At 40.3% G+C, this 11,125-nt stretch overlaps 3 protein-coding genes and 1 non-coding gene across 4 annotated transcripts; 3 read left to right on the forward strand and 1 right to left on the reverse strand.

Moving 5' to 3' along the window:
- Positions 1–878: 878 nt before the first annotated feature.
- Positions 879–3,159, reverse strand: ndufa1 (NADH:ubiquinone oxidoreductase subunit A1). Its single transcript, XM_034544265.1, is given in 6 exon segments — positions 879–1,452; positions 2,673–2,693; positions 2,695–2,745; positions 2,747–2,764; positions 2,873–2,889; positions 2,892–3,159. Coding segments are annotated over 6 exon segments (396 nt in total). The 3' UTR covers positions 879–1,431.
- Positions 3,160–3,682: 523 nt separating this feature from the next.
- upf3b (UPF3B regulator of nonsense mediated mRNA decay) lies at positions 3,683–7,260 on the forward strand. Its single transcript, XM_034543054.1, is given in 11 exon segments — positions 3,683–3,930; positions 4,201–4,233; positions 4,236–4,311; positions 4,398–4,504; positions 4,598–4,696; positions 4,961–5,074; positions 5,181–5,224; positions 5,324–5,512; positions 5,604–5,764; positions 5,849–6,164; positions 6,242–7,260. Coding segments are annotated over 11 exon segments (1,389 nt in total). The 5' UTR covers positions 3,683–3,824; the 3' UTR covers positions 6,386–7,260.
- Positions 7,261–8,972: 1,712 nt separating this feature from the next.
- Positions 8,973–11,071, forward strand: rpl39 (ribosomal protein L39). Its single transcript, XM_034543439.1, has 3 exons — positions 8,973–9,079; positions 9,388–9,491; positions 10,854–11,071. The coding sequence occupies exons 1-3, from the start codon at positions 9,077–9,079 to the stop codon at positions 10,900–10,902; spliced, it is 156 nt and encodes a 51-aa protein (XP_034399330.1). The 5' UTR covers positions 8,973–9,076; the 3' UTR covers positions 10,903–11,071.
- LOC117738076 lies at positions 10,297–10,429 on the forward strand. The gene has a single exon (XR_004610081.1). It is a non-coding gene; the product is annotated as a small nucleolar RNA SNORA69 (small nucleolar RNA).
- Positions 11,072–11,125: the final 54 nt, after the last annotated feature.

Below are 11,125 nucleotides of genomic sequence, written 5' to 3' on the forward strand. Positions count from 1 at the left end.
ACTTAAAGCTTTGTACCAAGTTGTATATCTCACCTATAACCTAACTGAGCCTATTTTTTTTTTTTAACACAAACTGTGGTGTGTGTCCCACAGCTGACCCCTGCTAGCACAAAAGAAAATGCTTAAGAGACATACATAATTTGACCTGGCTCCAAAATGTTTTCTTCAGCTATTAGAAGTTGAATAAGAGGCTACGGAGAGGGAGGGAGGGAGGGGGAGCGGAGACCCAGGTCAATGAGATAGAAAGTCCCGGTCATAAAATTATACCCCACAAGTGTCAACCAGTAAGACTTATCTGGCCCATTATGAACATCTGCCCACGTCCAGACCGGCGACAGTTGAGCAAGAAATAAAAATCTGCGCCCTCTGCCAACAATAGTCAACTGGGCTGCTCTGATGGTCCCACGGGAACAACGAAAGGGGTTTGATAACGTGTTGTATGTACGTAGGAGCAGGAATATAGACTCAGATGTGGGCGAAAGTGGTTAGCAGGTCCGTCTTCATTCAGAGGATCGGCGGTTTGATCCCTGCTCACTGTCGATGAGTGTTCGATGCCCTTGTCGATGTGTCCTTGAGCAAGACACTTAACCCTGAATTGTTCCCTGTAGCTGTGTCTACGGTGTATGATTGTCAGTCACTTTAGATAAAAGCGTCAGCTGAATGAAATGAAATGTAAGATCAAATCATACATGATCGAGTGTTGACCCTTAGATGATGCATATTTTATGAGACTGGAGCCAGGAGGGAGCCACAGAGGTCTCTGGGGAAGAGAGGGGGTCTCAGCAGGACACTAAAAAGTATTGTGAATGTTCATTGTTCAGCAGTTGTGCTTCCGGTCCAAATAAACCTACGTGAAGTGAAGACAATTAAATCTCGTGTTCTGTGGGTGGATTGAGTCTTTACTGAGAAATTCTGAAAAATGCACATCACACCTCAAAACTCAAGGTGACGTCTTTAATAGTCTTAAAGACATTCCCCGAACAATGATAAAACAGAGTAGCAGTTTCTTACGATTAAGTATTTTCTTATTTATAATGGCAGACTGTTACTTCACTCAATTCAATTATAATGGAGTCTTTCAATGGCTGTGAAGCAGCCGTTTGACCAGGAGACTTTTCAGATGCATCCCAACTACATTACAGGATAAAACATTATCCATTAGATATATCTCCTGAGAACAACACTGGATTGTCACCTGTACAGGTGACATACCAGCGACAGTATAAACGTGTAAAACGCTTATTTGATTTAAGCACCAATCTCTTGTTTGTTGCCTTTTGAATTCAACTCGGAAGATTTGCAGGTGGGAACAGTTTAATAGGTAACCGGGACGACTGCCTTAAAAGACTAAACAAAATAAACAGCTGCATGTTAGATATAATCTTTTAATGTCCAACTTCCTTCTCATCAGGTTTTTCATGCTTCTGTTCGTCAGTGGATGTTCTCGAGTCCCTGTTGAGAAAGATGATATCTTGAATGTTGGTAAGTTACATATAATTTACATTTATTTTTTTTCTCCATACATGGACTATTGGTCAGTACATTTGTACATTTTCTTTTATTTGGCCTCCCAGACAACTGCTGCTTTTAGTTCAGCGGATTATTGTGCCCTTACTTGAAACTTAACAGATAACTAATGCAGCACAGTGTTTACAGACTGACGTCCCACTTTAGCACTTGTGAGGGTATTTTGCACCACATTGCACTGCACTTTTACTGCCTCCGTTTGCACTTTTGGTCAGATGCTAAAACTGCATTTCGTTGCCCTAGTACTTAATAATAAAGTTGAATCTGAATCTGCAGCATAGCTCTGTCCACCTTCAAACTAGACAGAGGTTTAATCAGCAAATGTAAAAAACACCTGTGTGGGTGGACAAAGTTATGTTGGTGTTTGTTGTTCATTAAGATGGTGCCAATTCTGCTGTAACAATGGCGCGCTGAAGTTCAGTTTATAGGACATTTAAATCCCACAAGTAAATACTAAATTGTCTTAATACATTCAACAATCTTAAAGTTTTTTTTTTTTTTTTCACTTCTTGTATTGGTACCTCTTAGGTTTGTAATCTGTACTCTCATACGGTCTGTAATGAATGCTGTAATCTGATTGTTGAGTGAGGGGTTGTGTTATTCTATTAGAAATTATGGAATTATCATTTTGATTTCATAATTGCATTGTTTGCTTAAACAACAGTACACATCAAAGCATTAGTTGTTCACATTATCCCTCATTTTACTTTATCTTAACAAATAGCTTGATATTTATATTATATAATAAATAATACAACTTTGCTTATAAATTTTGTACGTACATGTAAAAAAAAGAAAAGAAAGGGTAACTGGCTAGCAAAACCACTTGATATATAAGCAGCGTGTCCGTCAGTTGTATATTCAGAATGTAAAAAGTAATTTTCAGATCAAATTGTATTACTATTTTCACAGCTCATTAATTCATCAATGTCTGGCATCTGACACCCAAACTATCGATACAGGTGGAGGTTAACGCCCCTTCTTCTTCACCATGTCGTAACTTCTGCTCCATGTAACAGCAACTATAATGTATAGTCTCAGTACATTTTCAGTGTGCTGATATAAGGCTCCACAGTCCAGTCAGGCTGAAACGTTGCACGTCACTGTGTTGCATGTAAAGACCTTACACCGCCAGTGGCGCTCACCTTGGAGTCATAATACTGTCCTGGTTCCCGACACGCGCCTGTCTCTCTCCATCAGATACCAGTGCCACGGAAACACGAGCGACTCTCTTTTCCTACAAAGAAGAGCAGTCTTTAGCTAATCGCTTAGTTTAGAGAACAAACACAGCAACATGCAGCACCTTTAAGATGACTTCTCGTTCACATGGTAACATCCTCCTCACCTTTCCTCCGTTGGTGACTTGTGTATGTGAGTGGTTGCTATGCCCGGAACGATCAGAGCCACGAACATGACGCCGACGCCCGGCAGATCTCGTACCACATGACGGCAGCCGGCAACTGTCAGGCGACAGAGAATACCGCTGATTATAAACAAGTTGCCTTGAGACAACCTTCGACGGTTTATTTTGCTCAGGAGCGAACAAAATGTCGACTCTCTTGATGACCTGTGTTCCGCCGGAAGAACACGAGAAATACTTCCGATTGTTGATTTCTTTTCAAAAGAAAGCATCTACGATACAAAGATGATACAAATCGTCATACTGTACTAAAACTAGAGTATATTATGCCGTCAAACGTTAGTATACATCATGGGAAACATATCTATTTCTATTTTGGTGATCATTAAAGATTGCTTTAAATTTTTATTGACATACATTACATTGAGATGACTCACCGAATGTTAAGAGACAAGTTTATTCCGCAGCGAATATTACTTTGAATCGCTATTTTAGGTTGCATTGTATTATTCAGCCAACTGAACACTCGCGTAGTTTGTGTGACAATAGCGTGAGAAACAAAATAAACAAATCAAAATGTGAACCTAACTTTATTTTGAAAGGAATCCGGACAACAGGAAGCGTTGTTTGGACTTAAAGGTAATTACTCTTTAAAGAGAACAAAACGACAAAAAAGGATAACATTTCATTCAAATTGATAGAATGCCAACACAAACAAATGGAGAAAACTAAATACATTGAATTATAATGTTAAATTCCCCGTATTCTCTTGTTTCCCCTCACAGCGCCCCTGTGTGGCTGCGACACCAAACTGCAGCTCCTCAACCCGCCAGAGAGGAAGTTACAGTTGCTACTAGCAGGCTAACTTGCTAAAAAAAGTAAACAAGTCTGTGGAATGAGATGAAATTCAACCGAGGATTGAAGTAGCTTTTCAACTATGAAGGAAGACAAGGAAAACGCTCGGCCGAAAGAGCGAAAATTGGAACTAAACTGTGAAGATGGCGAAAAGACGGAGAAGTCCAAGGAAAGGAAAGAGGCCATTGACAAAGGTAAAACTAGCTAGCTGTGTTAGCTACAGTTGTTGTGTGTCGTCAGTTAGCAATAATTATAGTTTCGTGAAATAACTGCATGCTTTAACTAGATTTGTTTGGAACATGATTTATCTCCTATTACTTTATATCATGATTTAGCCCAAATGGCAATTCGACCCAACTTCAAGTTAATGTTAGTGAATTCTTCTCGCTGGTCTGTTTCCCTCAGTTTGATTGTTCTTTCCTTTGTGATATTATCTTAAAATGCAATATTTTTTTTTTATAAGATTGTGATCAGACGGTTACCACCAAGTCTGACAAGGAGGAGCTGGAGGAGCAGTTGCAACCTCTCCCAGAGGTGGACTACTTTGAGTTTTTCTCCAATGACGCCAGGTGAGTTGATATAAAGGCGTTTTTATTATTTAAAAAGATCCTATCAGCGAGTCTGATAATCTAACATGAGTATTCTGTCCTTTCAGCCTTTATCCCCATCTCTTCGCAAGGGCATACATCAATTTTAAAAATCAAGAGGATATAGTTCTTTTCAGAGATCGATTTGATGGATATGTGTTCATTGACACCAAAGGTATGAAGAGCATTCATTTCCAGCTCAATACACCAAACTGAAGGATTTTCTCAGACAATGCTTCATGCTTGTCCGCATTTTGTTTTTTAACAGGACAGGAGTATCCTGCCATCGTGGAGTTCGCACCTTTTTCAAAAGACTGCCAAGAAAAGAAGTAAGAAAAAGACGCAAAATGTGGAACAATTGATGAAGGTAAAGACATTTGGCACTTTTGGTTATGTTATAATAAAAGTAGAGAGATTTTGTGTTGTTTCAGCCCTTTTTAAAATTATTTGTATTTGTTTTTCTCAAAAGAATCACCTTAAATAGCTTGTGGTTGTCTTGGTTAATATTGAGTCAAATACTTTAAATTAGGAAAAGTTTTGGAAATACTTGCACCATATTAAGTTACAGAGAAGCAAACTTACCAGAAGCAGCACCATATTTTCATTCGTATGTTGTATATTTTCCTTTCAGATCCGGATTACAAGAAGTTTCTTGAATTTTACAACGGTGATGACGACAAGTTGGCATCAACGCCAGAGACACTGTTGGAAGAGATTGAGGCGAAATCAAAGAACTTGTAGGTCAGTGAACAGTCTCCAAAAGGTGCACCTGAAACATAATTGTATACATTTTATAAGAGACACACTGCTGGATGTATGTATTAAAAAATACTATATTTTCTCCCTTCAAGCTAAAAAAACAACTCCTCTGCTCGACTTCTTGAAGAATAAACAGGTAAATAAAGTACTGTGGCACAGCAGTTTGGTGTCTTAGTTACAATTGTTAAGTTGCATGGTTAATGCCGTCTTTGTGTCTTGTTTTAATGCTGTTCAGAGAATCAGGGAGGAAAAGAAAGAAGATAGAAGGAGGAGGGAGCTTGAACGCAAGCGCCTGCGTGACGAGGAGCGTCGTAAGTGGAGGGAGGAGGAGAGAAGGAAGCGCAAAGACACAGATAAGATGAAGAGACATGAGAAACCCCTGGAGAAAGACAAGGACCAAGTTAAAGAAGAACCAAAGATTAAGGTGTGTGCTGCATTGGATTGAAGGAGTTTAATTCGGTGTGACATCTCCAATACCTCATTGAGATTTCTTTCTTTCATTTTCAAATGCGTAGCTCCTGAAGAAGCCAGACAGAAGTGATGATGCTGATTCTGACAAGTCCAAGGAAAAGGCCAAGAAGCCAGACAGGCCAAATAAAGAAGACAGGTCCATGGGGGGTGCAGATCATAAGAGGCGTCAACACATTGAAAATAAGGAGGACCGAGGAGGAAGGAAGTTAGTTGCTTAAGTCATTGTTTTAAAAAATAAATGTTTCACTTTGAACAGGTTACTTAAACCCAATGCGTGTTTTACACACAGAGCGGACGAAGAGGGGAGGAAGGAGTTTAGGGAGCGTGACACAGAGCGCGACCGAGAGAGGGAGAGGGAGCGGCTGCAGAGAGAGAAGGAGCGCATCAGGCGACAGGACGAAAATCGTCGGCGAAGGAGAGATCGTCAGGATGGAGAGAACTCGTTCAGAAAAAGGGAGGAGGATGTTAAAAAAGACAAAGAGCGTGCCAAGGAGAAGAAAAAGGGGGAAAACATTGGAGACTCTACTCACTCTGAGAGGCCAGAGAGGCCGACCAAAGACTACAAGAAGGAGGAGAGTAGTAAAAGAGACCGTCTACGAAATAAGGTAATGACTACCTCTCAAATCAAGTCATTTTTGCAAACATTTTTAGTATTTCTAAGAGCATCGTTTCTTTACATCAGGACCGGCCTGCGATTCAGCTGTACCAGCCAGGGGCCAGAAGCCGCCGAGGTGGTGGTGGTGGAGGAGGAGGAGCGGAATCCAACTCTGCCGACAGAAAGCCAGATGCTGAGACCGAGAAAGTGGCTGACAAAGGAGACGATTGAGCAGATCTCAACTTATGGCATTTTAAGTGTGGTGAGGAGAGGGGAGACAGGCCTGTGTGGCTCAGAGCAGCGATGTGGCGCCTCAGGGCGACATGCACTGCAGTTCAAGCAGGGCTGCATCCGGCTCTCCCGGTCTCAGAGGCAGAGATGTGATTGTGGAGCCTCTTTGGGCTTGAATGTGACCCTCTTTAGTTTTATTTGTTATGAAAGGTAAACGTAACCTTTAAATTACAGTTTGGCTGTAGGGCACATTAGTTGAAGCCAAAGATTTCTTGGACCACATAAACTCAAAGTGACCTTGCTTCAGTATTGTTTCTCTGATGTACAGTGTTATACACACTGCTGACATTGGTTATAACGTGTTAATCCATATCACAACTTCCCACTTACTCAATGTCAACATTGCCAAGCTAATCAGTATTGTTTCTTCAGTCATGACTGATATTTCTGTTGTAGCATTGACATATTCAGTTTGAAGTTTAAACACAAAAATCGTACTCTGCCTGGGAAGAGACAATCTAAATTTATGTGCAGAACTTTAATTAAATATTTTCATGGTCAGTAGCTGTAGAATGAAGTACAGAGTATGTACTTAACCTGGTTTGGGATCATGTGTTTTGTTCCTACATTCATCCAGTGACAGAGGAAACAGCCATTTCAGACTAGACTGCCATATGACAGCCATGCCTGCATGCAAGCTTCAATCAGAGGGATTAACCAGTGGCCTTCCTTCCTTTTCTAAACTGAATCTCCCCTTAAACATGAATGTGCATTGAACTAAACTGAATACAGTATGAGAACACATAGCTGCTGCTGATGCTTGTATACAGTAGACACCTTTGACTGGAAATAAAAGAGGTATTTGCTTAAGTGTACATGTCCTTTTTTCTTCTTCTTTCAGTATAGTTTTTTGAAGTTGGGGGCATTTGATTGATTGATTGCATAACACTGCAGGAGTTCAGTTTAACTAGACTGTGTCGGGCTAATTAATGCAGCGACGAGACCTGAATCTTTGTCCATGAATGACTGGGACAGAAATGTTTTGTTTGGGTTGCTATCGACCTACTCATCTCCAAAATTAACTGCAATTTACGCTCTAGCAATTTACTCAACATGGTCATTCAAAAAGTCCTCACTGCCGTTACTCGTTCCAGTTTGCTGCTCAAAGCGACTGGAACGAGTTGCAGAAGAAGCTAAAACTCCACACCCTCATTCCATTCGCCTTCTTCAATAACTCATTACAAATGATAGTCTTTGATCTCTGCAACTGTTTCTAAGTGTGCTTCTCCAGGAACACTGTTTATTTTTCAAATGTTATACTTATTATAACGTACTTTTTTAAATATTCTTTATCAGTCCCACAGTGGGGCAGCAAAGGGATAAAGTGCACACAAGAAACATAGTAAAACAATTAAAAAACAAGTGGTGTAAACAGTAATACAAAAACAGTAAGAATCTACAGTAACATAATATATACACAGGCAGAATAAATATAGTTATTTTCCACCGTGTATTAATATTGCACAGGTTGGAGTGATTAAGTGTGTTTTTTAAAGTGTTTTTGTGGTCTACTTGGAGCTCTGCTGGTTGTGCAGCCTGACAGCAGCAGAAAGAAAGGATTTGCGGTTCCTCTCCTTCACACACCGGGGATGAATCAGCCGGTGGCTGAAGGAGCTGCACAGAGCTGCCAGAGTGTCCTGCATGGGGTGGGAGGTGTTGTCCATCATAGCTTTGCCATCATCCTCCTGTCCCCCACCACCTCCATTGTATCCAGTGGACACCCCAGCACACTGCTGGCCTTCTTTACAAGTTTGTGTAGTCTCTTCCTGTCAGCTGTCAAGATGCTGCTGCTCAAGCAGACCACTCCATAGAAGATGGCTGATGCCACCACAGAGTCAAAGAAGGTCTCCAGGAGTGCTACGTGCACTCCAAAAGACCTCAGTCTCCTCAGCAGATAGAGTCTGCTCTGTCCCTTTTTATAAAGTGCATGTGTGTGATCAGCCCAGTCCAGTGTATGTGAAGTATGAGATTGAGATGCTTCTATGTTGTATTTGTTTTGTAACTGACATGTAGTAAACATTGGGCTATTGGCTGCTGCCAACTTTACCCAATTAGTAATCTACTTTTAGTCCAAAACATTTGGACCTTTTCCAATAAACATAGATAATGTATACATTTCAGCGTTTTAGTTGTCAGTATTGATAGGGATTAATCTTGGTTAGTGGTGGAAGCAATAGTCAGATATTTTAGTATCTGACTATTGTAGCAATACTCAGATGTAAAAAAAAAGGGTACTGAAGTATTACGTCCTTAAAGTGTCAACATTAGAAGCACTTAGTACTTTAAATATTGTTTATGAGCTTTTTATTTGTATTGTTTGTAAAATATTTATATGAAAACTAAATCTGACAGTTACGTGTAGCAGAGTAAACTTCGCCACACATCCCTTCACTAGTATAAGAATAAAGTAGCATAAAAAATAAATAAATACCCAAGAATAGCACACATGGCTCAGAATTGTATATACGTACACACATCGTGCCTGAAAGTACCGTAAACAAACCCTCCACTCGGTGTCGCTGTGTGTATGACGTGGACCTGTCCCATGGACGCACATCGGATAAAAGAGCCGACGTCACTTCCTTCTATCTCTTTGGCCGCCGCCATAGTCGCGAGAGGACTGTGGACAAAATGGTAAATACAAAATCTTTAAACATCCATGTCTGCAGCCCCTGTAAACCTGTTACGATATGTTGTGTGGTTGATAAATATATCGATGGTACCTCACACATCTGTATGTTGTCAAAAAAAGAAAATATGAGCGTTTTTAAGCTGCTCGCCGGTACCCACTCTACGCATGTAATTTCCTCCATGGACGTTAACTGCTAGCGTGTACACCCATACTTAGGAAGTGCTTTAAATGCATTAGTTTATAGTTGGAGCTGTACACTATTGTTTACACATATTGTGGCATTAATGGCCCGCTTTTCTTTTCTTTCTAGTCGTCCCACAAGACTTTCAGGATCAAGCGCTTCCTCGCAAAGAAGCAGAAACAGAACAGGCCCATTCCACAGTGGATCAGAATGAAGACGGGAAACAAGATCAGGTGAGTTTGTTGTGTTTTGTGTAACATTACTACGGTGAAGCTGCCGTGTCGAGGATAGCATGCAGTGTGAGCATTATTTACCGGTTAACTAGGTCCACTTAACTGATACCAATGCACTTAACTACGACTCACTGTAACATGTGACTATCAACACACATTTCAATGTCATGAGTAATTCAGTCAATTATATATTAAGGAAAACTGCAAACTAAGTGTTTTGCAACAATTGTTAGACATGTTTTTAATTTTTCCAAGTAAAGTCCCGACTGATAGTTATTCACCCCTCAGTTGTTAATTAGGCTCTTCCTGTTAAAACCAATACACGCAATACATCCTACCATTATATGTGACTGATTTAGGTGCTTTGAATCAATGTAATATATATTTTAAGGGCTGTACTGCATTATATTGAAATGTGTTTTCTCAGAGTAGATTCAATGTTGGAAGCATCATAGAGAAATGCCAAATAATTCAAGGCACCACCAACTACACCCTAACTATAAAAGACAATTGGGCTCTGGTTTTAGATTCCATTACTTTATCTTTGTCAACCTAATAGACAGGCAATACAATGTTTACACTAAACGTATGTGATGGCCTGCCATTTAGTTGAAGACTTTTCATAATTCCAATACATTTCCAATTTCTTAGTATTTTAAAAGGGGGACTGTTTCAAAATTGTTTTTTTAATGCTCCTTAAATTGCACTTGCTCTGGTAGGGTATCATTTTTGATCTCTGTTATGAGCAAGGGCAGAGATGTAACACTCGCTAATGTAGAAAAGAAACGGGACATTCATTTCACGTAAAGCAGGTCTGCAATTGCAGCACTCCATTGCCGTAGAGTGTTGCCATTAATCCTGCTGAGAGCATCTTTCTGCTACAGTGCATATTCCTGCTCACTGTGGTGGTGATGAGGAAGCTCTGTAGCTGAACATTACACTGTTTGCCCAAATGTGGCTGATATGTCCACTAAATTGCTTGGCTGGAAGATTTTGTTCCAGTGATGAGAGATCATGTGTGTAACTTTTATTTCAGAGGGGGTGGGGGTTACAAATATGATTTCAAAATGGAAAGAATGGGTGGAATTGAGTGATGGGTGGTATATCGCTCATTATGTTTATGGCGCTTTGAACAAATCTGCATTATTTCAACTAAACCCGTTCACCTGCCCTTAATTTGAATGAGAATACTGGTACCATCTGTTTAATAATTTTGGACTACCTTGTTAGTCTTTACATGTCCAAGAAAATGAGCAAGAACACCATTTAATACAGAACTCTGGAGGAAATACTCTTGGGCTATTTAAAAATGCATCTAAAGATGTTTTCTCGTGATTCATTCATTTAAATGTTTGCTTTCAGGTACAATTCCAAGAGGAGACACTGGAGAAGGACCAAGCTTGGCCTGTAAACGTGGGGGTCCCTGGACCCCAGCATCCCTCCATCCCAACATCTGCCAGAACCTCCAGCTGCGGAGCCTGACCCTGAGGAGGGAGCCATGTTATCTGGAGCAGCGGTTGTTTTGTACAGATACTCTGGTTATGCTCATGTTTGACAATAAAAGATCTGTGATCAAACTTTATGAGGCTGGGCTTTTTGTGTTTCCAATCTATTAACAGGGTGTTTTTCTGAGG

Source organism: Cyclopterus lumpus, chromosome 10 (genome assembly GCF_009769545.1).
Source record: "Cyclopterus lumpus isolate fCycLum1 chromosome 10, fCycLum1.pri, whole genome shotgun sequence".
Classification (NCBI taxonomy): domain Eukaryota; kingdom Metazoa; phylum Chordata; class Actinopteri; order Perciformes; family Cyclopteridae; genus Cyclopterus; species Cyclopterus lumpus.